The 26,884-nt window shown below is 53.7% G+C and overlaps 1 protein-coding gene across 4 annotated transcripts in view; it reads right to left on the bottom strand.

Moving 5' to 3' along the window:
- Positions 1-26,287, bottom strand: part of RAB11FIP5 (RAB11 family interacting protein 5) — a 36,366-nt gene extending 10,079 nt beyond the window's left edge. The window contains exons 1-4 of one of the 4 annotated variants that reach the window (XM_082425994.1): positions 25,644-26,287; positions 6,195-6,224; positions 5,181-5,617; positions 4,357-5,050 (exon numbers count right to left, since the gene is read on the bottom strand). In XM_082425994.1, coding sequence (XP_082282120.1) covers positions 4,357-5,050; positions 5,181-5,617; positions 6,195-6,224; positions 25,644-26,074 — 1,592 coding nt within the window. In that variant the 5' untranslated portion in view covers positions 26,075-26,287. The remainder of the gene's footprint in view (positions 1-4,356; positions 5,051-5,180; positions 5,618-6,194; positions 6,225-25,643) is intronic. The other 3 variants (XM_082425996.1, XM_082425995.1, XM_082425997.1) reach the window with 3 other exon arrangements.
- Positions 26,288-26,884: the final 597 nt, after the last annotated feature.

The raw sequence follows: 26,884 nt of genomic DNA, 5'->3' as shown, positions 1-26,884 counted from the left end.
GAGCTGTCTCTCCCCAGTACCCTGTATGACAAGAGGACAGAGGGGTCAGATGGAAGCAGCTCCATCAACATTAAATAGCACCAAGCTTAGCTCTACGTCCCTCAGCCCCAGCCTGGCCCCACTCACTCTTACAGTCTTGCAGCAATCCGGCTGACTGTCAGAACCGCAGGGCAGGAGAGGGCAGGGGAAGGGCTGGGAGCCCCAGGCTCGGCTGGCAACCCTCCCCGCACTGGCTACCCAGAGGTGCACACAAACCCGTTGGTATGGAACCAGCAAAGGGCTTTCCCTGGAGGAAGGTGTGCCCCAGGTGCCAAGCCTGGCAGCCTCCCCAGAGCCAGCACAACCTCTGAGAGCCTCCTGTCCATCCCTCCTACCCAGTAACACGTCCCCCTGCCCCCATGCCTCCCCCACCCTTGCTCAACATCAGGCGCACATTCTGAAAGTTCTTACTTTAAAAAGTCCCCTCCTGGGAACTCCCTGGCAGTCCAGTGGTTAGGGCTCCACACTTTCACTGCTGAGGGCCCAGGTTCAACCCCTGGTCAAGGGACTACCGTCCCACAAGCTGTGCGGCGCGGCCAAAAAAAAAAAAGAGTCCCCTCCCTACCATTCCACCTGGCACAGATCAGATCAGAGACACATTCCCATGTGTGGTTATCTTTGCAGGGTATGCTCAGAGGACAGAACCCACCACGCTAGCCCAGCACATTGCTGTCCCCCCGCCAAGCAGCAGGCGCTACAACATATGCTGACTTATCTTCTCTTTTAGGACCAAAAGTTGGGGAAAGAAATCAGAAGTCCAAATGTCTCTGCCCCTTCGACCTGACAGAATAAAACTTCAGGGCCTTACTGTTGCTTAAGAACCTTAGAGCAATTGGAGGAACCTGCCACTTAATACAGCTATCACCTGTTCCCTCCGACAGCCCCCCTTCTTCTTAAACACAGCCGTTGCTGGGTAACTCACTACACACCAGGATACCTCTGTAGCTAGGGGCCAAGTTTCACGGGTGAAGAGCTAGCTCTTCCTTAGACTGAGATGAGCTATGTGTCCTTGTTATTTCCATGCATTGGTCCCAGAGGTGGCACGTGGATCTGCAAAGACTCTCCCACAGGCACTCCCTGAAAAGGCTAAAGCCAGCCTTTCAGGCATACCCACCCCAGCCAAAGTGCCTTCAGCCAGCCCTCCTAAGGCTCCATCTCCTGGTGTCTGAGATGTGCCCCGATGTCCAGGAAACATGACTGGACACATCCTCTCCCTTCATCTGGGCACAGTGAGGTGACACAGTGGGGCCCTACATGCTCTAAGTAGGGAGACCATATAATTTATCTTCCAAACCAGAATGTTTTTAATAGAGTAAAGGGGCACTATTAACTATGCCAGGAAAACAGGCACAAACAGGATTTATGGCCACACTAACTCTAAGTCACTGGCACACATCACAGTTACGCATTTACACCACTGCGAACGCCGCTGAGACCCCCAGCTCTCCCGGCAGCCAGCGCACACTACAGGCTCATCAGGACCTCACTGTTCACCACCTGGTGAGGGGCTAGGGCAGATGCAGAGACTGCTAAAGGCCACCACGATACATTTGCCTCTGTGTTGGGCCATGCTTACCCCCAATTTTAAAAAATGTCTGTATCTAACATTCGATCTCCTACTGTGCACAAAGTTCTATGGTTAGTGTGAGGGGAGGGAACAGGGGAGCTTGAGATGACCTGCTCTCAGGAAGCTTATACATACCCTAAAAGGGTCAGAAAGGGACAGACACAAAGACAATTCGTTTTGGCACTGGCGGTTTTAACACACATGGTCTTGATAGTCCTAAACACACACTAAAGTGACCTGTGCTGCAGCTCAGGGTGAACGGCTCACAGCAGGGGTGGTGAGCAGGGATGAGTTCTGTGGCCCAGACCTCAACCACCCACTCCCTTTCCCCCCCGCCGCCCACATGCTGGTGGGGGCTAGCGTACAGTCATGGGACCTGGCAGATGAGGGACAGGTCAGGAGGAACAGGAGGACCATCTTCCTGGCCTCTCATACTCTGGTTCCTCCTCTCCCAGCTGCTGCCTTCTCCAACAGCAACAGTTTATTTTCTGGATACTGCGCACAGCACATACTGCTTCTGGCCTCTGCACGGGGCCTCAGTGCCATGTGGGAGCACTAGAGGGCGCCGCTGCCCTGCCTAGTGAGGAACACCCAGCAATCTGCAATGGCAGCCCCAGGGCAGAGGCACCCAAACCTCTGGGCCTGTGGACAGGATCCCCTTGGGTGTCTCGCAGCTACAGTCGGTCACTCCAGTTCTAGGTGTCCAACTTATGGCTTCCTGCCGTAAGTCAGCTCACCTCTTATTCTCTCCTCAAAAGCCCCAAGACCTCTGGGCAAGCACCAAGGGTGGTTTCTTCCAGGCCAGCCCTTCCCTCCGAGGCACACAGGGCCAGCGTGATGCTGACAGGGCTCAATGTCCAGGTCTCACACCTCTGCAGGCCAGGTCACTGCACCCCAAGAACAGTCCCTCCCACCCCGCCTGGACGCAAGGCCACAGAGCCTGCCCTTCAGCCACTGTAAGCAAATGGGTCCCAGGGAGGGCAGGAGGCCCCATCTGCCCCCCAACCTGCAGAGGACGAGCTCGGAATTCAAGTACGAGAAGGGCAAAACCCTCAGCTTCCTTATGTTCATCCATCACCCAACTTCTCTTGCCTCTGAAAGGCCATGAGGAGACATGGAGCAACAGAAGGAAAACAGAGGCTGCAAGCACCAGCAATGGCAACCACAACATCACTCGGTCATGGCCTGCAGAGCTCTGAGCCCAAAGCCTGGCACTCGCCTAGAAACAACCTCACAGAGAAATGTCCCCCACATCCATCCCACCCTGGAAGAGGCCCAGAGACACCCCATGGACAAGAGCGCTGAGCCCATGGTCTGTGCCCCTCCCTCCACCACACCACCTACAATCTCTGAGTTGTCACAGGGCCACCAGCTCAGCCTGGGCATCTGAGAAAGGCCCGTCCCCTTCTTCCTCTAGGCTGCAGGTAGCCACGGTTGCCCTGGGCCCCGGTGAGCAGGGCTGGGCAGCGGGGAACCGGAGCTGCTCCTAAGCAGGGGAGACATCACCCAGAGACGGAGCCACCCCACACACCCATCTATGAGGCTGTACGGAGAGCTGCCAGACGGCCAGGGCTCAAACCTGAAAGGCCCTGCATTTCTCTCCCTGCTCCTCTGAGCAAACTCAGAATTTCACAGGGAAAGAGAAGAACCAGGACTTCAGCAGGAGTCCTCTCCCCTCTGCTGGGGAAGAGGTTTAGGGCCCCTCCCTCTGCCCTATCTCCTGGCCCTTTACCACTGCGCCCACTCTTCCCACCCCGCCTCCGGCCCACATATCAACCGATGGGGACAGGCAGGCTTGCTGAGAGAACAGTAACAGCCGCCCTTGCCACACTAGCTGGGGTTGTCACAGATGCTCTTGTCCAGGGCTGGCCCTGGGCCCTTGGCAGCGGCGGGGGACACCTGCTCCTGGCCAAAGCCCGGAGCCCCTCCCTGGGCCCTGCTGGACAGTGAAGCAGCCTCCGCTGGCTCCAACTTATGAGGAAGTCAGAGGGCCAGGGTGAGGGCTAGGGACTCTGTCCCAGGCCTAGGCTGAAGGACTCCTGCATTCCTCTCCCAGGTGGGACTCAGCATATTCAAAACAGAGCAGCCGCCATCAGCACTTGCCATACCCCAAGACCAAGAGACACCAGAGAGGGCCAGAGCCCCAAGAGTCTCCAAGGACACAGGGTAGGTCACAGATTTCAGGGGAGCTGCCCACAGCCTCTGGCCAAGGCCGGGGAGCAACCGGGGGTGAGTGTATAGGGGAGGGGGTGGACAATTACTCAACTCCCATCTCTCAGAGAGAAGAGAGCACAGAGCCAGCTGGGACAGCTGGTGGGAAGTCATCTAGCTTCAGAAAGGGTGGGGAAAGTCTGAAGTGAGTCCTCGGTCCCCACCTCTCTACCTGCCAAAGCTGGGTGACCTTGAGGCCAGCGGGCAAGAGGTAGAGGTTGGGAAGCACAGAATTCATACAAATGGCCTTTCCTGCTTTTGTCCTATCCCTCCCCCTCCCTCAGGGGATGGGTGTGCCAACTCCGGAAGTGAGGCCCACAGGACCCCCAGAGCGCTGTGCCCTTCAACTCACCTGCATCCACGTGCAGACAACAAGCCTCGGCTTAGGGAGACAGGGTTCCCCGCTCAACCATGCAAAGCCAGAGCCCCAGCAGCCTGCCCAAGGGTTCCATCCTGCTCCATCCTCCCTGCCCCAGGGTTCGGTGCAAACACCCCAGCATCCATCCCAGGGATCAAAGCTGGTCTTGCCAAAGACATACCTGGGTTTCTGAGTTGGTTCCTTGGTTTCTCTCAAGCCAAACCAGCTACTTTTGGCCTTTTCCTCCCCACTGGACGAGTGGTGCGGGGAGGCCCCCAGAGTGGGAACCCCCTTCTCCCCCAGAGAGCCTCGGCGCCCCATCTCGCTCCGACTCAGCCCCTGGTGGTGATGGTGGAAAAGGCCCATCCGGGGCTTCCGCTCCTCCTTCCGGGCTCCCTCCTTCTCGGCCACAGGCTCAGAGGAGGCCACCATGGGTGTGGCGACCTGCACCGGCCTCCCCTCTGAGGGCCAGGCCCCCTCCTCCTCTCCAGAGCAGCGGGCCCCAACGGCCAGCACCTGCGGGCTTAGCTCCTCCTGTCCAGGCACCGCCTCTGAGCTGCCGGTGCGGCGGCTGCTTCTGCCCCAGGACTCGTCCGCAGAGCGCGGCCCCTCCTCAGAGGGCCGGGAGGAGACAGTGTGCAGGGGGCCGGCAGGCGGAAATGGGCCCGAGATGGAGCTGCGGTGCCGCAGGGGCCCCTGGGGCTCCTCACTGTAAATGTGGCTCCCGTTGACGCAGAGAGAGGAGCGGGAGGTCCCGTCAAGGTGGCCCTGAAGGTCAAGAAGGGCCCGGGGAGGAGCGGCGCGCACCTGGCTGGCCTCATCGCTGTAGGTCCTTTTATGGGTGAGCGACTTGGGGGACTGTGCAGAGTCCCTGCCTGGAAAGGAAGCACACGCCGAGTTAGAAGCCTGCTGCCCTGCCCCCGGCCTTCCCTACACCTGAGGGGAGAGCCCACCCTCCCCTCCCCTCCCCGCCCCCCTCTCCTCCCCTTCCCCCCCACCACTCACCCCCCTCGGAGGACAGCCAGCTGCTGCGGCTGGGCGAGCGGGTGAGGAGCTCGGCCCCGGGGCCCTGGCAGGCCAGGCTCCCACTGGCTGAGGACAGGGTGCTGTCCGAGCCTAGCGAGGTGTTGGACTGGGTCAGGGAAGACTTTCGCAGCTTGTTGCGCAGGAAGAAGCCCTTGGCTTTGCCCATCTTGCTCAGGCTGCCCAGCTCGGGGTCCTCCAGGGCGCTGCTCGGGAGGATAGCAGAGGCGGATTCCAGGTCAAACTTCTTCTTGCCCTTCATCTTGTCCTTGATCTTCCTGAAGGGGGAGCGAGGCTTGTCCTTCACGGACAGGTCAAACATGCTGGCGCTGAGGTTGTTGCGCGTGAACTGGATGGTGACCTGGATCTCTCCACGCTCCTTCTCCTTCTTGCCTGCCTTCGAGTGCAGCTTGTACCACCTGTGAGAAGGGGGTGCCGGGGCTCTGGTCACAGGTACCTCTCAGAGCCCCTCTCTGCTTCGGGAGCCATGACAGCCTCCCCGCACAGGCTTCCGCTCTGACACTTAAGCCCTGCCGCCTTCCAGGCCACAGGAACAGCTAAGAAACTACCCACAACTTTTCCGTGATGAAGGAAACCACATCCCGCGTAGGGGAAGCTCTTCGGCACTACCAGGCAGGGCAACCAAGTGACCCTCCTGCCCCGGCACCTTCCCTGGAGCTCAGAGACCTCCCCTGCCCCAGCCCCCCACATCTGAAACTCTGAGGCCCAGAGCAGCAAGGCCGGGTCTGGGAGGAACCCTTTCGACCCCAGGCCCCAGGTACAGACGCACCTACCCACATTTTCCCATTTACATCATCTCCTTTGGCTAGTCCCAGCCTAAGCTCTGCTCTGAGCCACCAGTGAGTCCAGGAAAGAGCAGTTAACCCAGAGGCCCAGGGCCAGGAACACTAGTGCATGTACACACACACACACACACACACACACACACACACACACACACACACACACACACCCCTCACCCGCTCAGTTACTCACCCCAAGCCCCGCCAGGAACACCTCTGCAAGCTGGAGGAACAGACAAGAAGGCATAAAGGGGCCTTAAGCAAGAGACCCAGGGAAGGCAAAGAGCACTCACTCATCTGTAAGCACCGACCGTGTGTTACAAAGGAATGCGGCGGTGCTCATCTCCCTTCCATTTACACCGCACAGCAAACCTGGGATCTTACAGATCAGGAGGTCAAAGCTCTGTGGTGAAGTAACTTATCCAAGAACAAGCAGCCAGGAAGGAGACTCCAATTAATAATAATGTATTGCTATTGGCTCATCAATCATAGCAAATGTACCACACTAATGTAAGAAGTTAATAACAGAGGAAACTAGAGCAGGAGGGGGTGTGAGAGCTCTCTGTACTTTCCACTTGTTTTTCTGTAAACCTAAAACTAAAACTAAACTCTATTAATTAAAAAAAGAAGACACAGTGAGCACACGGAGAACACAATGAGCAAGAGATCACGAAAGAGCTTTGTGATCACCTAGAGGTGTGGGATAGGGAGGGCGGGAGGGAGGGAGATGCAAGAGGGAAGAGATATGGGGATATATGTATATGTATAACTGATTCACTTTGTTATGAAGCAGAAACTAACACACCACTGTAAAGCAATTATACTCCAATAAAGATGTTAAAAAAAAAAAAAAGAGAGATCATGAAAGAAACAATACAAGAAAGTTCTCCTGAAGGACATGTGCACCGGCACAGAAGGGCCCACAAGCATGCAGCACAATGAACAAGGAAAGACCCAGCCAGCAGGGATCACTGCAAGGTTTCAGAGCACCAAGTATAAAAAGGAGACCCTAAAGGTTTCCAAAGAGGGGAGACAGGTTTGTACATTCGGGAATTAGAATAGCATCAGGTCCTCATGAGCAACACTGGGCACCGTATGGAGTCATGCCTTCAAAATTCTGAGGGAAAAGCTTCCAGCATAGAATTCTGGACTCAGCCAACCAAGCATGAACGTGCAATAAAGCCTGGTGGAGGTGGTCAAATTGGTCACTGAAGGGCTCCAAGTCCCTCAGAGGATACACACACCACACCCCACACAAACACTACATACCGTACCACAGCCCACACGCCTCAGTCCATGCTATGGGGGTCATCTCCCACCTAGGATCTGCTCACCCCGCAACACCAGCTCCTTGAGCTTCTCACGGACATTAAGTGGGAGATCTTTTGTATGAAAGTCCCTGCACATCCAAATGTCCAGAATTAAGTCACTGCAAGGGCTTGGTAGTGGTGGTAGGTTTAAATGCTGTGACTTTAAAAAAAAAAAAAAAAAAAGAAAAGAAAAGAAAAGGTCTTCCCAGGGACACTTCCAATTGCATCCCTTTGGAAGAGTCCACCATGACTAACCTCTTGGGTGCCCATTGCGGGCTATGCACCCAGCCTCTGCTTGGGGACCACTGGATGGCCTGAGTGAAGGGAGCCTGGGCTGTTGGTTTTCCCTCCCAAACCCGAGAGACCACCCCCTGGTAAGGCTGGGTCAGGAGAGACGGTGGCACAAGCTGGGAGGGCGGAGGGCTATGCTCAGAGGGTGTGTGGGTGTTTCCGTGCTGCTCTCGTGATAAGCAGGCACAGGGAGGAAAGATGGGGGAGGAGGGGCGGGGAGCGGGGAAGAGAGCTGAGAGACAGACTGACGGGATACGTGTGAGGATGTGTCTGGGGGCACGAGGAGACATTTAATAGAAAGACAAACCAGCTAGCATCAACATCCTCACGCCCCTGCTTTCGCAACCCAACGTCCACTTTGGGCCTGACCCTTTAACTCTTTCAGGGCCAAGTCACCTTGCCCAAACCTGGACTGGGTCTCATTTAGCACAGAAAGATTCTGGGAGGTGGGGCAAAGAGAAGTATATGGACTCCAGCCGCAACCCCACCAAGCCCTGAGCGACGGGAATCCGCACGCACAGACATCCTTCACTTGGGCCTAAGGTCAGGGGTCCTGAGCCCCAGCTGGCCACACTCCACACACCACAGCAGTAACAGTGGTTATCTCTGCGGGGTGAGGTTGCAGGGAACTATCACTTCCTGCATTGCCTATTTTTGTCCTGTTTGAATTTTTTAGAAGAGCCATATATTACTGTCGTAATAGGAGAAAGAGACAAAAGAAAATTCCCATTCCTATTTTATCCTCTCAGTTGGCTGAGACAGAATGGGCTCCTCGCCTCTCCCTCCGACCCCTCGATGAAAGAGGATGCATTACATTACTAGCCCAGCTGAGGCTCAGGTCCTCGGCCCAGAGGATCCTTGTCCCCTGCCCTTCCCAACCCCCTCCCCATAAGGTCATTTCTGCTTCTCCTGCTCTTCCCCAGGGAATTTGGGGTTCTTCTCTGGACTTGCTTTTCAGGGAGGCCAGGAGGGAAAAGAAGACTTTCCTCACCATTTTCTGAGATTCCCCCATCCAGAGCGGAGTGAGGCTGAGAATGGCTGGGACCTGCCTCTGGACCCTCAGTCACTGTCGCCATCTGTCTCCCTATCGGTCAGGGGCAGGACTCACTGGACCCCGCCAGCTACTTGGAGCAGGGCTTCTCCCAGAAGTGTGACAGGCTGAGATGGCAACGGCAAGGCCACACAACCAACAGCTTGTGGACAAAGGCCTGTCACTCCCATCCGTGGCTGAGACCTGGCCAAAACCAATTAGGATTTGACCACGGCCCCAGCACATATCTAGATGGTGGCTCACGAGACAGACTTATCTTCAGAGCCCTACAGCTGCGGCACCCGAACCTGCCTGCATCCGTGTGGGATTTCTTTTTTATCTGTTCATACTAAGATACAACCTAAAACCTACTGAATTAGAAGGGCCAGGCCTAGAAGTCTATATTTTAAGGTGGAAGGGAGTACCTCCTCAGGTGACTGAATTCACCAGACCCAGTGTGAGAACCACAGTAGGATGGTCCCCTGCCTGCTCTACATCCCTTCATGGATCAGAGGCCAACTTTCCCTCCACCTGGGTGCATCATCAAGGACACTCAATTGTTACACAGAAGAAACCTGCGTCTCTCCCCTGCCCAGCCAAGGCTTGCCTTCCAAAGTCCACTGAACCCACTTCTTCTGAGAGAACTGACCCTAGAAACGCTCATCCCTCCCCCGCTCCCCCCAACCCGGGACAAATTATCAAAGGAACACATACATGGGGGAGGGCCAGGCATCAATAAGTACTTTCTATGAAAAAAGAGTGCTAAAATGAACAAGGCCTCTGTTCCACAAAGCTGCTTCTGAAACAGCACTCACCAGGACAGGAAGGACAGTGATTCTGCCCCAGTACAATTTCCCTGACACCCACTCAGCTCTCAAAGCCTAGATTCTTCGGCCCCGACAGCATGTAAAACAACAACTTGCACATCCTTCACTGCAGGTACTGAACTGTTCCACCTACATGGCACCCACCTCAACCCTTGCACTGCCTGAGCACCTGAACTCTCCAAAGCCCAGGAAGCATGTGCTCAGGAAACAGGTTTTGACAAAGATGATCATTATCTGGGACTTGTCCCAGGTATGACTGCAGCCAAGACATGCTCCATCAGGAAAGGAGCAGTAAGAGAGAATTCCTTGCGTGGAAGAGGCATGTGCCGCTACAGACGCTGCTCTTCAGGAGTGACGTACAACGGCGCTTCTCAAATTGCAAAGTACAAACGGATCGCTGAGTCTGGTAAAAATGCAGATTCTGATGCAACGGCTGCAGATGGGCCTGAGAGGCTCCATTTCTACCCAGTTTCCAGGGGATGCCAGGGCTGCTGGCCTGTGGACCACACCTGAGAGGCGGGACAAATGACTGGTGCTAGAGAATCAGCAGAGCTAGACTTACTGCATGCTCACTGTGTGCCAAACTCTGTACCTCTTTTACTATCCACACAGTTCAGGAGATGAGATCCATTATCCCCACTATGTGGATGAGGAAACTAAGTTACAGAGAAGGTTTGTGACTTGCCCAAGGTCAAACAGCTAGTAAGGGATACAGTCGGGACTTGAACATGAAGATGCCTGACTCCCAGCCCACGGTCTTAACCTTTGAGGGACAGCATTTGTCATCAAGCTGAATGCAAACGTTGGGCCTCCAGACACCCTGAGAGGACAGAGGCTGGAAAAGGTACACCACAGAGGCCCAAAGAGGCAAGGAGGTGGCGTATGAAGGCCAGAACCCCCTTCAAAGGGTTGGCACAATCCCAGGAGGATTGAGCCCTGAAAGGTCACTAAGGGAACCTCGGGGTTTTGTCCTGTCCCCAGGCCATTAAAACCATGTCTGAGAGCAGTCAAGCCTCCCCCAGCAGATGCAGAACCACAGAAAAGCTCTAAAAGGGCCCTTGCTCAGCCACCGTACCTCCCCCAGGCTCCCTCTGCCTGACAAAGTTCAGCAGGCCCAGTGTGGACTTAGGAGCCCTCAGCCTCCTACCCTGCGGGACCAGCCCCACCCCCACCCTCTGCAGGGGCAGAGGACAAATGGGGGATAAAGGGAGGAGGTAGTTGCCTCACCTGTTACCAAGATTATGGCCCTAGTTATTCCTGCTAGTGGGGCTCCCAGGCCCACCATACCCAGCTCTCCACCCATTTCTCAGTAAACAGAGCTGGGCTAGCTAACAGCTGCCACATAGTATAACTGAAAAAGTTCAACACTCTGAGAAGCACACCTAGGGCAGATGTCAAACACACACATGTTAAATGCCAGGTGGCTCCTGTCACTCTGGGGGTGCTGGGCCCTTGAGAGCCCCAGGCCCAGGCACACACCTGACTTGTCTCCAGTTCTTATTGAAATTGGTCCCCTTAAAACTGAGTTAACCTGCTGAGTTTATGATTAATCTCTCTATCCAAAACTTTATTCCCTTCCTTGTCCTGCCCCTGTTCCCCTCAGGATTGAGGAGTATCAAAGACAAAGAGAAGCTGAAACCAAGCAGGACTCTGCGGGGCCTTCTGGGACACAAAAGCCCCTCTGTGCCCCCTGTTTCTTGTTTGTAGAAGAAAAAAAGGCTTTAGTCTCCTAGGCCTTCCCTGAGTTCCAAAGAGCAGACTCAAGTAGTTAATGATTAGAACAACAGAGCTGCAAGACTTCAGGAGTTCCTCCAGAAGGGATGTAGATAACAATCTGATGCCTATCTTTGAGACGTTCTGCAGAAACTAAGACCCCTCCCCAACCTGGTAGAGGATGGTGACGACTTGCTGACCACAAGCATGTAGACCCCAGACTGGCTGGAACCAGAAGGTTGATGACTGAGATTCCCAAAACATCATCCTGTTACCTCACCACCAACTAACCAGAAGAAGGTCCATGAGCTAATCAGGCATCCTACGACCCTCTCCCCTAGCACAGTCTTTAAAAATCCTTGCCTGAAAGCCATCAGGGAGTTCAGGTCTTTTGAGCATGAGCTGCCTATTCTCCTTGCTTGGTGCCCTGCAAATAAACACTGTACTTTCCTTCACCACAACTCAGTGTCAGTAGATTGGCTTTGCTACGTGTCAGGCAAGCAGACCTGAGTTCGGTTCGGTAACATTATCAGTGCAAAGTTCAGCTTAAGATCCAAATAATGGTGCCCCTTCCTAAGCCTCCACACATCATTTATTTCACACCCCTAACCCAGGAACCATCCTTGTCTCTTTTTCCCCCTCACACCCCACATCTAAACTTAGCTCTACCAACCAATCATACCCAGAATTCAACCCCTCTCACCACTGTCACCCTATAGTACAGTCCACCAACATCTCCCTGCTGAACATTACAGTTCCCTGCTCACCTGCCTCCCTGCCATCCATGCTTCACCCAGCAGGTAGGTGAAACTGGAGCACATCACACCCCACTCCTCAGCATGGCGGAAAGGGCTCATCCTTTGGGTGCCGGCTCTTCTGATTCTCTGCATTTCTCATCCCACACTGGCCTTCAGTGTTCCCATCTCCAGCGAACTGCTCTTGCTTTTCCCTCTGCCTGAGACACAGGCCCAGATCTTCAGGCCACAGTTCACTCACTTACTCACTCACATCAGGTCTCAGTTCATCTGAACCTCCTCAGTCTTCCCTGAGTACCCCAACTACAGCTGCCCCTTACCCAGTTTATTTCTTTAGCATAATTAATACTACCTGACACAGGGTGTGTGTGTGTGTATGTGTGTGTGTGTATCCCACACAGTAAAATGATGTATGTATACACGGCTGTTTAATGTCTGTCTTCCCCTGCTCTACAGGCAGGAACTTTATTCTGCTCGTCTGTGTGTCACCAGACGTAAAATAGCAGACACTCAAATATATTTTCAATGAACTAACAAATTAATCTATGAATTAACTTAGCAACTTGTTTGTCCCTGTTCACAACTGAACAACTGTGTAATGTTTCTATCATCACAAACCCACAGGTCTTAACCGTGAGACCAGAAGCTCCCAGAGCAAAGAGGGTGCCCCCTGTCCCCAAAAAGGAAGGAGCCATGTGCCAGGCTTCATGGGGACAGACAGTTCCAAAAGGGCACCTTCTTTAACCCTGAAGCCCTCATCCCCCATTCCTCAGCAAAGAATCTCAGTAACTTCCCTGACAGAATACACCAACCAGATCTGGGAAGTGCCCACTTCCTGAATGGAGGTCAGGTGTTGACCCCACTCTAGCCCATCACTAGGGCACTAATCTTATCACCATTAACAACCATACCTCTCTTTTAGCACCTACTGTGTGCAGGCGCTATACTAAGCATTCAACACACCAAATCAGATCCCAGTCATCCTCTTAACAGCCCCAGGAGGCAGGTGTGGGAAGCAGACCTCGAGAGTGGCTCCAGCATGGACTCTGGAGCCAGGCTGCCTGGCGTAAGCCCCAGCCCACCACACACACGCCAGCTGTGCGACCTGGAGTGGGTCACCCAGTCTCTCTCTGCATTTCCACACCTGCCTATAAAATGGGAGTAATGGGTGTCCAATCCCCTCACAAGACCACTCTGACAATTGCATAGATTACATGTGAAGCACTCAGAACAGGGCCTGGCACACAGGAAGCGCCACACAAATGTTAGCTCTTATATATTTTTGCAAATGCAAACACTAGGGCAGAGAGAAGTCCATAGGGTTAAGTCAGATGCTTCTTTTTAGTACACAGGGAACCAGGATTTGAACCCAGGCTCCCTGTCTCCAGGGCCTCCGGCCTTGATCACTGCACTAGAATGCCTCCCTCTGCAAGTACAACACACCACATACCCGGGCCCAGAAACCCCATGTCCCTGCCCAACCAAAGGATTTCCCTAAAACAGGGGGTCTGTGTTAGACGGGAGAAAAATTACATCTTTATTTCCCCTAATCTCTAACTGAAATTTAGTATTTCTTTCAATTATGAATTTTTGCAACAGTAGTGGTACAGCAGCAGTACCTATGAATAAGTCACCAAGAGAAACCGATATTTTCATACCACGTTACAGTTGCTACAGATGTCGCAAAATATTGTTTATACTGATCACTACTTTGAACTTTAAAGTTACAGGTTTCCCCTGCTATCCAAAAGTGGAGCATTCCTATGAAACCTTTTGTAAGCTGAAATGGCATAAAGTGAAGAAGCAGTTACCTTAGGACACATCTTGCTAACGGATGCCCAAAATAAATAAAGATAAAGCACAGACGCTTACAGATACAGTTCAAAGCTAAGGCAAGGGCTTGATGTGAGGTGCTGAATGTAGTTCCCAGAGAAGGAGCTGGGCAGTGCCACTCTCACTGCTTGGGATGCGCTGCCTCTGTAAGGCTCACTGCAAAACACACGCCTGAGTGCACGTCTTCCCCTTCCTGCCCCAACGCACGGCTCCCAGGCTGAGATCTCAAATCAGATGACAGATACTGCACCTCATGTCCCATTGGGTATGAGAGGGCCTTGCAGGGGCCTGGTAAGGCGCGAGAAACTGGCCAAAGGCCCTGCGGCTCCCGAGCGTCACGCCACAGTGCTCAGTCTGACCCTCAAACACCCTGCATGCCAATGAAGGTGACTCCGGAGAAACAAAAACAGCTGGGTGCACCTGCCAGTCAGGGAGCAGGCTGTTCCTGTAGCTTGTTTTCCTCATGTCCCCAATACCACGGTCTCCAGCTTAACTGGGCTGGTGCTCACCTGGGCCTTACCTGCTATGGCCATAGCCCACCAGGTCTGCAGCTTCTCTCTTCTGGCCGTGGCTGCCCTGGCCTCTTCAGAGACAGGTCTTACCTCAGGCTAGGGAACAGCTCCCACCATGCTGGGGGTGACGCGCTTGCAAATCTGACAGTTGTAGGAATTGAACCCTACCCCAAGACAAAGGAAGCCAAGAGGCCCTGAGAAGACAGTTGTGCTGCCCAGTGTACTGGCTGGAGAATCTTCTAGAATGAAAAGTGAAGAACCAACGTGAAGGAAAGACATACTGATCCATTTCTCCTTTCCTGGCCTCACTCTCCCCATCCAGCTTCTCTAGGGAGTCAGTACAAATAGGGGCTGCAGGGTTCCAGAGGGGAAGAGACCGCAACTCAAAAAGTAGATGCTGGGGAAAACTCTAGGAGAAGACACCAAGATATCTGTCCGTAACATTCTGATGGACATAACAGTCTAACCCAAATTCCTAATCCAGGCCAGCCAGCCATCAGCCACTTCAAGCAACGCTGTATTGATGAAATCATTTGCTCTCAAAAGGCCTGAAGCCTTCAGAGACTGTTCACCCTGTCCCCGTTTCCCCAGGCTCCCAAAGCCCCGCAATTTCTGCTTTGGCAGAAACCCATCAGCTACAATGTGGGATGTTCTCAAGGACAAGTGATTCAGCTCCTCCATCAGGTAAGAGTATGAAACAAGAGGGAACTGTTACCCTGGGAGACTTAACAACCAGGCACAGTACGGGAGGGAGCCCTGTTTGGATCCTGATTCAACAAACCACCTATGAAGAGATAGTTCTGATATTAAGGGAATTTAAATACGGACTGGATGTTGATTGGATGGTTACTAAGGAACTGTTGATTTTGTGTGTGATACAAGCATCATGATTATGTTTTTTAAAAAGCACCCGTGGGGCTTCCCTGGTGGCACAGTGGTTAAGAATCCGCCTGCCAAGGCAGGGGACACGGGTTCGAGCCCTGGTCCGGGAAGATCCCACATGCCGCGGAGCAACAAAGCCTGTGCTCCACAACTACTGAGCCTGCGCTCTAGAGCCCACGAGCCACAACTACTGAAGCCCGTGTGCCACAACTACTGAAGCCTGCGCACCTAGAGCCCGTGCTCCACAACAAGAGAAGCCACTGCGATGAGAAGCCCGCGCACCGCAACGAAGAGGAGCCCCCACTCACTGCATGTAGAGAAAAGCCCGCGTGCAGCAACGAAGACTCAAAGCAGCCAAAAATAAAATAAATAAATTTATTTAAAAAAAAAAAAAAAAAAAAAGCACCCGCATCTGTTGGAGATGGTTGGAAACACGTATTGACTCATCTATACTCCCCTTTTGGTCCCACTTGAGACTAACAGGGTCTTTCTATTAGATCCCTGTGGAGGCCAGCGGGTAGCCTTTGGCCAGGACACAGGCTGTTTTCTCCCTGTCCTATGACTGAGCCCTGCTCCTGGTTGAATCCCTGAGCCTTGTGCTAACTATCTACTCATCTCCGTAGCCTCAGCACAGGGCGTGGCATGTGAGATCGTGACAGCCCATCCTGACACTCACAAAGTCTCAGAGGCACAGGGAACTCGCCACTGAAATCCCATCCAACCAGAGGAGGCCTCAGCCAGGCTCAAAACGTTTCCCAAGTATTTGCCAGAATAAGAAAGGGAGTGTCCTCGAGAAGCTTACATCATGGTGGGGAAATAAGACAGCCACATAAATAAAGGAAGAAGGTGATTAACACCACAAAAATGCACAGATAAAATGCACAGGAAGGTTAAAGGGAAGACAATTTCGGGAGGAGCAGGGAAGGACATGATAAAAGAAATTTTCACATATTGAGATATAGGGAGGTCATTCTGGCTTATCTATGAGTTAACTTGAATCCTATGCTAACTAAAATAGCCTGTTTGTGGCCTATCAAACACACATTGTACATCTGCTTTAATTATTAGAGAAAAGGACACACTGACAAAAAGTAAAGAATGTCCATTCTTTAAAAATAAAGATTAAATGCTTATCTGCCTGGGACACCAATGCTGGTACTCCTTTGATAAGACTCCTTTCCCAGGTGCAAGGCCATGCTGACTTGCTGTGTACATGATGCTGACCTGTGTGTGTGTGTGTGTGTGTGTGTGTGTGTGTGTGTGTGTGTGTGTGTGTGTGTGTTCTCTTGAAATGTACAGTAACCCTGACTTATTTAATGTTCTTTGTTCTGACAAGATATAAAACTGTGCTGGAAACCATGCTTCTCCGGAGCAGTTTCTCAGAGTAATCTGGGAAGTGGGCATCCAGGCTAGTCCTCAGTTTGGCTCAAATAAAACTCTTTTCTTTTCTTATTATAGGTTGCTTATTGATGATTTTCGCTGACAGATGTAACATTCATCCTGGGCCTTGAACAATGGGTCAGGAGGCAAGGAGGCAGGTGAAGAGACATTCCAGGTGGGAGGAACAGAATACACAGATGCCCAGGGCTGGAGAGGTGAAGATGGGCAGAAAGGTGCTTTGGAGCAGAGGAGACTGCCCCAAACATCATGCTAAAGAGCTGTAGCCTTATTCTGGGCCTGGAAGAGCACTACAGGGTAGGAAACAAGGATAAGACCTATGGCTGCTGTGCTGTAGGAAGAGCCCAGGACAGCAGGGAAAGGGGCAGCAGAGAGGCAAGGCAGCAGAAACAAGCACAGAGCCGGCCAACCCAGGACAGGTCCCACGGCCAGGCTGACCCAGGCAACTCCTTGTGCCTCAGCAGTTATTTCTCATCACAAATTAATAAACTGGCATTCTGGCTTACAAAAAAGCTGTAGCAGCTATGCTAACAGTCTAGAGGAGATGTTTAAAAAAAAGAAAAACCTGCCTAAACTAGGACAGGAGCAATGGGGAAGGTAGGAGGGGCCGGAGTGCCCTTCTCCAAGTGCCCCTCTTCGTCCCCTGCAGTGGCACTCAGGCAGAGCCACTCCACCTGTGCTCTCACTGCTTACTGACTGCACAAAATGTTACTCACCTTTGATGCCCCCCAACCCAGGGAAAGGGCCTGATATATGGAATACCTTCTAACACCTGCTGGATAAATGAGATGGCATTGGCAGGGCTTAGCTTCAGTACCAAAAATAAGTGGGAAAAAAATTATTTTAAAGGAATAGTGGAAAAACGCAAGGGTTGGAAGACAGGAGACACAGGTTCTAGTCCTGGATCTGACTTACAAAGTGGCTTTCAACCACCCACTTCACCTCTGTAAAAGAAGGGTGATAAAATAAGCTAGTTAGGGGCAGGGAGAAATGTCAACTAAAACTGTATTACATGGAGTTTGAAGAGACAGCTGGAAAAGCCTTTTCCCCAGAGGCTCCTCCATCTAGATGCCTTCCCTCCTCTCCAAATCCCCCACTCAGGCAGTCCTCCTCACACACGATCAGACAGGAGATATGTGGGCCGCAGGCCAATCCCTTATGGCTCCCAACACTCACAACCTCACCCTGCCTTTGATTTGGTATCGACGGTAAAACTGCAAGCCAGACACAACTGCAGGAGAGGACAGTGCCTCTTATCAGGCCTCTTATCACCTACTCCGGCTCTGTGCCGGCACCAACAGTCCTTGGAGCCCAGCACCATCATTTCATTAGTTACCCCTGGCTCCATGGGCATGGCTTGCTCAGCTCCCCTCAGACCCCAGCCAGGACCAGCCTCCCTCCCTCCTGGGAACAAACATCTCAGACAGTCCTCATCTCTCCCGCTGCTGTAGGCTCCAAAGGTTTGTCTCTTTGTCAGCTTGCCTCGGACAGAGGCCAGGGACCCATGCCTGCTTGGAGACAAGTCTAACCACACAGCAATAGAAGTATGTATAGTTGAAAGCATGATGTAGGGAAAAAGCACTGGGCTCAGGAGGTTAGAAATCTGGCTGCCACGAATGAATCATGTGACCTTGGATCGGTCATTCCACTCCTGAGACCGCAGTCTTCACATCAGTAAAAATGGGGGTCACCCTCCCTGCCCTCAGGGAAGAAGGAAGTAAGGTGATGCTGGGAAAGCACTCTGAAAAGTAGGCCAACCCACATGTAAAGATTTGGGTTTATTGTCTGTCAGGGCCTTTTATAGGCTGTCATCAGCCCCCTGGGAGCAAGGTGGCCCAGGACCAAAGAGTGATGACCCTGCCCAAGAGAAAGGAGAAAACCAGCAGGATGACCTCTCCCAGGGGAGACAAGGGAATAAGGAAGAAATTCTACTTAACCAAACTCCCCTCCCCAGTTTGCTCCTAGCCCCATATTCACCCCAAACAGGGTCTTGAGTCACGGAGGACAAAACTAAGTAGTGGCTGTCTTCCTGCCAGGGTCTCAGTTCAGACTTGAAACAGGTGGAGAGAAGCAATAATATCCCTGTGTGGGGAAGCCAGACTTATCATAGGTACAGACCTGTGTGTGTGAAGAAGGCTGCACTTGTGCAAACACAATGGGAGAGGGAGAAGAAATCTATAACGCATTGGCTTTTAAAAGCATATAAGAACTGGTAATGTTGACTGCTTCTGAAGAGAGGAGCTGGGTGACTCAAGGTCAGGACAAGGGAGATTTTTCACTGTGTACCCTATGTATCTTTAGAATTTTGAACCAGGTAAACTACTCAAAAAGAAATAAGAAGTAAAGAAAGTCAGGTTGTTTTGCTGAGAGAAGCACATAGGAAACTAAGCTTGGCTCCCCTCCACTCCCTCTCTTGGCTCAGCCCCACCACACTCACCTTCCCTTCCTTCCCTCCCTTCTGGGTCTCCCTCCCGGAAACTCACCCAGCCCCCACCACGCCCCACCTGTCATTCAAGGTCCAGCCTCCTACAGGCAGCCCACCCTGATCACTCCAACCCTGGTGAGTTGGTCCTTCTTCTGACCCTTTCCTTCTCTCATATTTTGTATATGCTGCTTTGTTGGTTAATCATCCTTCCTGGGTTAAGTCTTGTCTCAAACATATTTTTGCCCTTCTACGGAAAGGGCTATATAATTTCTTTCTCATGTTTCCTCCAAATCCCTGACCTAGGCACAGTGGTTGCCCACTAATTGCTTCCTAGATGTTGAACAAAAGAAAGGGGAAAAAAAAAAAAACAAGCAAACCACTGCATGACTGTAGGAGGAGGAATGGATGGCTCTGAGTGTTCTGTCACAGTAAAACAAGCATGTGATTTTTTGGGAAAGGTCAGGAAGTCTTATATCTGTTGATGATCCCAAGCCCAGCTCTACTGCACAAGCCAATGGCTCCTGTGAGACAGTCTAGTGGCAGTGATACCCTCTTTCCCAATGTACCAGGCAACACCCCCATCCCCTGAGAAAGATATGACCAGACATGGAGCTGCAGACTGAATGCACTTACCCCTACCAGCCAAGGCCTCACACAGGAGAAGCAGGTCATGCTTCCAGAGCCCCCAAGCCTAACCACAGAGATGGGCTTTGGGGAGGAGAGAGGAACCCTAAGGAGGGCAGCTGCTGAGCACCAACTTCCATGCAAAGCTGAATCCTGGGAAACATGGGAGAAGGCTCAGATGGGTGTTACAGCATGGTGGCGAAGAGCACAGAATCAGGAGCCAGGCTGTCTCGGTACAAATCCTGACTGCCATGTGCTGTGTGCCTTTAGAAAAGCCACTTTAGGGCTTCCCTGGTGGTCCAGTGGATAAGACTGCCTTCCAACGAAGGGGGTGCGGGTTCGATCCCTGGTCCGGGAGCTAGGATCCCACATGCCCTGTGGCCAAAAAACCAAAACATAACACAGAAGCAATATTGTAACAAATTCAATAAAGACTTTAAAAATGGTCCACATCAAAAGAAAAAATCTTTAAAAAAAAAAGTCACTTCACCTCTGTGTGCCTCAGTTTCTTCACTCATTGAACACAGTTACAATACCTACACCTCCAGGGGTTGCTATAAGCTGATGTAAGTCAAATCCTTAGGACAGTGCCAGCACCTAAAAAGGGCTTAGTAAATGATATGCTAGACAAACAAGGCAATGACAATCCTCCAAAAAGGAGTGCTACACGCTGCCCACAGGGGAGCTCAGAGAAGGTGGGGTGGCAGACGGGATCTCTGATGGCCAGCCTGACAGGCCCGGGGTACACCTCCTCCTCAGGGAGGCCTTCCCTGACCAGAGCTGAGCGCAGGGCTTCCGTCTGCTCTGAGCATCTCCAGCGCTCACTGGCTAGGCCCCGAAGTACGGCCGCTGGCTATGGCCCTTCCTCCAAATGTGGGGGTCCGTCCTCCTAATAAGACTGCACCCTCTGGGCATGCGGGCTGGTGTGTCCATGTCCTCCCCTCCTTTGAACTTCCCACCCAACCAGTGGCCTCTGCCCAGGCAGAAAGGCCTGTGGATTAGGCATCCCTCCAGGTCTCAGAGAAGCCCCAAGCCTCCCTCCCCCTCCCAGCTGAAATGTCCCTCTCTCCCTAAAAACCCTCAGGCACTTCCACAGAAACCTTGGGATGCACTCAGGTTCCCAAATGCCATCTCTTCCTTACCCCAAATCCGACAGCTCTTCAGGCTGTCAGGGCCTAAGAGAAACCACACAGAGCCCCACCCTCCCTAACTGCTGAGTAGCTGAGAGCCTGTCACTCTCCCTCCCCAGCCTCAATTTCCACACTTCTAAGCACTCTTCCAGTTCTGACATCAGAATTCCATGATTAAGGGCTGTGCTTCCCCTCACCACCCCCAGGGTCAGCTGAAGGTCAAGGTGGCCCGTGACAAAGCCCCTCCCGGCAACTCTGCAGCGCTGCTTCCTGGGAGCTGAACTTGCTTATCCTGCTCACTGTGGAGAGACCTGGGCCCAGGGCCACCCCCACAGGCCAGCTCAGTAAGGGCAGAGCCATCAGACTCTTCCTTAACAGGACTGCCAGGTGCATAAAGGACCCACATCACAGACTTATTTTTATTACTTGGCTGTGGGGAAGGGCAAAGCTTCTTCATGACCACACTATTTTGCAGAGGTCGGCCCTGCACAGGAAAAAATAGGGTACTGATTCCCAGAGAGCACACAGAGCTCCTGTCATTGTGTTAATTATCTGTCCCAGCACAGGGTGGGAAGGGCAGGGGAAACATCTGGACGAGGCCAGACCAGCCATTTAGCGCCGCTGGAGAGCGCGTCACAGCACCAGGGTGGCAGCAATAAAAAGAGGGTAGACAGCCCCCATCAGAAAAAAGGGACAGCCCTCAAGGTCGCTAGGATGGAGCTCTGCTGAGTTGCGCCTGTCCCTGGCTGCCTGCAGGGAGGGGAGAACGGGGCCAGATGCAGAGGGAAGGGGAAGCCGCTCAGTCTGACGGCAGAGTCACTCCCCACTCCCCAGACGCTGCTGCTCAAGCAACCCCAGATAAAAACTGCCCCGTAACTCAGGGAGATGCAGCCTCCGTCCTAACTACTGCTCTTAAGTACAGCCACACCTTTCCCGGCGGCCAAAGCAGACTTCCCCATCAGCCAGGTCGGGGGTTGGAGCAGGAGCCAAAGCCAAGGACCCTCGTGGCCTCAGCTGCTTCCTGAGGAGCAGTCACATCTGGAAACATGATAAGGCTGTGGGTCATGCACCATCTACCTACAACAGTAATGCACAGGCCATCTGGAGGCTAAGGGACAGATGGAAGCCCTCAAAGACCATGCCCACTTTAGGTCTACCTTAGGCCAGCAGGCTGTATTCACCTCAGCTGCCTCTCCCATTGCCCCCAAGCCCACCCTCCTGGAGGAGGTCTCAGGCCACCACCACCAGCCAGGCAGAAAGCTCTGGTCTCCAACCTAAGTCCTCCTCAGCCACAGGCCTCCCATAGGCCCTCATAAAATCAATGAGACAGGTCTGACCAGGGCTGACAGAGCCTCTTAGGGGGCCACACTTGCAGCCTGCCCATGGTCACGTTTTAACCCAAACTGAGCCCACAGACTTGGCCTTCCCAAGGGGCCAGACTCTAACCATCCACCCAACAGGCCCAGGAAGGGGGCTATTCACAGAAGGGACCATTTTACTCCACACGAGCACACACTGGGGAGTACTATGGATGGCGCTGAAGTAAAAACCACAAAGGACGCATCTAAGGAAGCTAAAGAGGGAACTCCCAGGCGGTCCAGTGGTTAGCACTCGGCGCTTTCACTGCAGGGGCCCGGGTTTGATCTCTGGTTGGGGAACTAAGATCCTGCAAGCAGCACAGCATGGCCAAAGAAAGAAAGAAAGAAAGAAAGAAGCAGCTCTCGGGATTTTGAGGCCCACGATGATCCGTGTATGGCTTTACTGAGGGGAGACGGTTATAATTAGTTTCCTTGTGTACTACGTTGCATGTTGTTTTGACAATTTTCTCTTCAATCAGTTGGAAGCCTCCAGTGAAATCCCTCACCTCAAAGAGCACCCCACTAACAAAGGAGCTTCAGGGGCTGTTGAGGCACCTAGAACCCCAGCCCCCATCATCACCACCCTCACATAAGGAGGGCCCTGAGAGTAGCCCAACACTAATGTCTTGAAAGCTTGCTCTGTGTCTAGAATGATACTAAGGCCTTTGGAGACGCTGTCTTATTTAATTTGTACAACTCTATGATTGTTATCACGTGTTACCTTTTCAGAAATGAGGAAACAGGTTAAGTAACTTGCCTGCTAGTAAGTGAGAGAACTGGGAGTGAAACCTCAGTCTCCACGTTCTTGAACACTATGCTGCCCTGCCACGGAGGACAGCTGCAAAGCTGCAAGCTGATCTGAGCGTGGCTTCAGAACTGCAGAGGCCTCACAAGACGAGCCCCAATTCTCAAGCATCTGGCAGCAAAGAGAGTAGTGGAGGGCTGTGAAGGGCCAGCTCATTTCATGAGGAGCTCTCATACTTCTGTGAGTACCCTGCCACCATAGTCCTGGGGCTTTCCAGGACTATGCTAAGTTCTGTATTACCTCCTCCTATCACATGAGAGGCTCCTCTGAGACAGGGGACATCGCCCAGATCACAGCTACCAGGCTACTAAAACCTCCCTCCACCATCACTGCTGTTCACTGACCACCAGCCATATCCAGGAACTGCACTAGATGCTTTAATTACATACTCAGTTCATCCATTACATCAATCCTGTCAAGGTATAAATTAGCCCCATTTTACAGATGAGAAAACTGAGGCACCAAGAGTTTACTTGACTGGCCACAAGGTGGCAGGTTTGGAAGGGAATCTGCAACTAAACAGGCCCCTCCTCTTAACCGTGAGACTGCCTTTCCCCAATGGAGTTCTGTCTGGGCAACACAGGGCTATCATGTGCTCTCCTGGAGTTCTCTGCCACCATTATCCAAAGCTGAGGAGGGCACACCCCAGTCCTCTCCCCGCTGGAAAATGTGCAGACTCACTATCTTAGCAGCTCACACCAAGGTGCTCCAGGAAAGGCCACCAAGGGTGGCCATGAGAGCCAGAGGTGGAAGGTGCAAACCGGAGTGGGGGCAGCAGCCCTCACACTCTGTCAGTGGGCATGCTGTTTGGTCCAGTAAACTAAAAGATCAGGCTGATTTCACAGACTTTTCTGCTGCCCACTACAAGTCCCCCTCCTCCTGCCCCCTCCAGGTTCTATAAATAACCCAGGTCAATGCATCAGAGGAAAGGCAGCCAGGTGGGTGTGGAAAGATCCTGGTGGAAAAGATGACTTCTAGAAAGTAAATTAAGGCTCCCATTCAGATCAAGGGGACTGTCCTTGGCTGCAAACAGGCGCACATGGGCCGACAGACATAAACAGCTCAGTTAAGGAAGATCCAGAGGCCAAGAAGAAAGCAAGAGCAGGAGCTGAAAAAAAAATCAAAGCCCCTCTCCCACCCCACGCAAGTCACTGACCTCACAAAAGCCCCTCCCCACAAGCTGAGACTTTTTCTGTCTGCCCCTTAGTCTCCCCTCTAGTGCCCCCCCCAACCCCCAGACCGAGATGTGTTATCTACCAGTCGGGTCAGATTAGCTGAGAGGTGGAGACTGAAGGACTGGGAAAGGGGTGGAATGAATTTGGGGACAGGAGCCTCTTCAGAAGAAGAAAGGGCTACGAGAGCCAGAGGAGAGCTTTCTGCCTCACCCCCACCCCCCTTGGGCTCCCTGAGCCAGGCAAGAGGGAGAGGACAGAAAAGGGGAGGAAAAAAACAAAACAAGGGCCAAACTATACCACATGATCCACACCCAGCAACCAAACAGCAAGTCATGAGAGAAGGAGAGAAGGCCAGGGGAGGGGGAGATGGAGCTAAGTCACAGCCCTGCCCAAACCTGCCCTGTGCTAACCCATTTCCCACCCTAGGCTGCAAAGGGCCATGAAGGCCTTCTCTACCCACATTTTTTAAATGTTCAAGGTCAGATCCTTTTCTATCCAAATCCTGCTTTCATTTGGGTCTGTACCAGACTCATCCTTCTCCAGCAAGCCTTCCTAGATTTACTCAGTTGGATGCCATTCCACTTGAGTAAACCTTTCCAGCAACTGTCCCCAACCCCTTACCCTCCCCATCCAGGGCCCATGGGCCTAGGGGTGGCGTCACCCCAGTTAACCACTTGAGTGACCCACAGCAGGTTGTCAGCCCTGTGGACAGGCTTCCGGATCCTGCCCAAGCCCAAAACAGGAAATGAGGCTCCAAGTCTGAAGCCTTGATCTTAACACAGGGAAAGTTAAACGCTGCCAAAATAAACGATTTTTAAAAACCCACTGGTAAACCCTCTGGCCCTTCTAGGTTTAAGTGACTGGGAGATTGTCTCCTGCTGTCCATTAAGCACGTGCTCCCTCCACCTCAGGCAAGATGCTTGAAGCCTGATTAAAGTGTTTCCTTCCTTTACTTAGAGGGTCTCCTGTTCTCAGACCAGAGACACAGAAGGGAAGAATCGGGGGTGTCTCTACGCAACAGAGGGCATCCGAGTACCAGGCAAGAAGCAGATGCCCTCTGCAGTCTCTAGATTTGGTGGGGCGCCTCCGTTCAACCTCTGCCCTCCTCGAGGACAACCCTGCACCTTCTTTCCCCCACAGGGCGAGGCAGGGCCTCCCCATTCCCCTGCAGGCCTGGTGTGGAACCGAAGGCAGTTCCCCTCCCCTTCGAGGAAAGTGAAACAGGCCCGGAGGCCCTAGGAATGGCCCCAAGATTTTCCTTCTTGAGGTTCCCACAGTCCAAGAGCTTCTGGATCCCACTCCTAACTTTACTTGACAATCTACTCCTAACAGTAGGCCACCATTCTCACCTCCCCCCCGCCTTCCAAGGACCCACCAGCGGCCAAGCACAGCCCAGCGCACATTTGGGGATCGGAAGGAGACCCCGATATGCGAAGAACCAACTTGTCGGTTTACGCCCTTGAGCGCTAGGCAAAGGGGCGCACCGCCCAGGCCGAGGTTCGGGGTCCTGCGTCTCCCCAGCCACGCCCCGCAAGGCCCTTAACCGTTTCCGCTCCCGCGCGCCCCTCACTCACTGTGTGTGCTGGGCGCGGCCTGCGCCGAAGACCTCGTCCAGCGCCACCATGGCCTGGCCCAGGAACTTGTCGACGCCGATAAGCGAGCGGTGCATGGTGGTAAGCACTAGCTGGCAGGCGGCGTTGGAGCCCGCGGCCCAGGGCGCCGGGCCCGCGTCGGTCTCCTGCGCCCGCAGCAGGCCGTCCAGGGCGCCAGGCGGCAGCTCGAAGGAGCACTCCTCGCGCCACTCGGGGCATCCCGGCGTCTTCTCCACCACCGACGTGCTGTACTTCTCACGGCCCACCTGGATCACCGTATACGCGTCGCTGGTGCTGCCCGCGCCCGAGCTCTTGCCCCGCAGCCCGCGGGCCCGCAGCACCGTCACCTGGACGTGCGTGGGTAGCCAGCGGGAGGGCCCAGCCGCCGTCTCGGCGCCCCGTACCAGGGCCATGGCGGGGGAAGCGGCGGCGGGTGAGGGCTGGTCGAACCAGGCGTGGACACCCGGACCAAGTGAGAAACTGGGCAGCGGCGGAGGGCAGTCAGGAGCCGGCTCGGACCGCCGCCGCCGCCCACAGGCTCGGCCGCCGCAGCTGCGGGTTGGACTGGGCCGAGCCGGCCGCCGCCTCCCCGCCTCCCGGCCGCCGGCCGCGCCGCGACGTCAGCGCCCCGCCTCCCGCCCCGCCTAGCGGCCGGCGTCCCGCGACTCGCGACCTAACCCGTACCCGCGCGGAGGTGCGGCAGAGCTCGGGGACGGTGGCCCCCCACGCCTTCGCCCGGGCTGCTGCAGACCAGCCTGGAGCTGGAGGGTCGCTGAGCGCCGCGAGGACCGTGGGCGGGGCGCAAGGCCTCCGCGGGGGGAGGGGGGGCTCCCGCGTTGGTCCCCAGGAAACCCCGCCTCGCCTGCGGACAGCGCGGCACCCTCGGCCGGGTATGAAATGCCCGCTCCGCGTCTCCCGGCCAATCCCAAGTCGTCCTTCAAGAAGTCCCTGCTCCGGAAAGCTGTCGCCCTAAAACTGCCCCTCCCCGTCCCTCCCGGCATGGCCATCCCCTTGGCGCTGGCAAGTGGGAGCGATGCGGACCCGGGCTGCTCCCCAGTCTCGAGCGGCACTCCCCCTCCTCCAGCCCGCCCCTGCCTGGGAAGATGCCAGCGTGAAACCAGAAGTGATTCACGCTACGCCACGTGATGGCCCCGCATCAGCGACCTGAAAGCGGGTGAGCTGCCGCTGTCTCCCACCTCCGCGCGCGGGAGGAATCACGTGTG

This window comes from Balaenoptera physalus, assembly GCF_965194825.1.
Source record: "Balaenoptera physalus genome assembly, chromosome: 15".
NCBI lineage: Eukaryota > Metazoa > Chordata > Mammalia > Artiodactyla > Balaenopteridae > Balaenoptera > Balaenoptera physalus.
The sequence above is the reverse complement of the archived record's forward strand: the minus strand, read 5'-3'. Positions and strand labels throughout refer to the sequence as shown.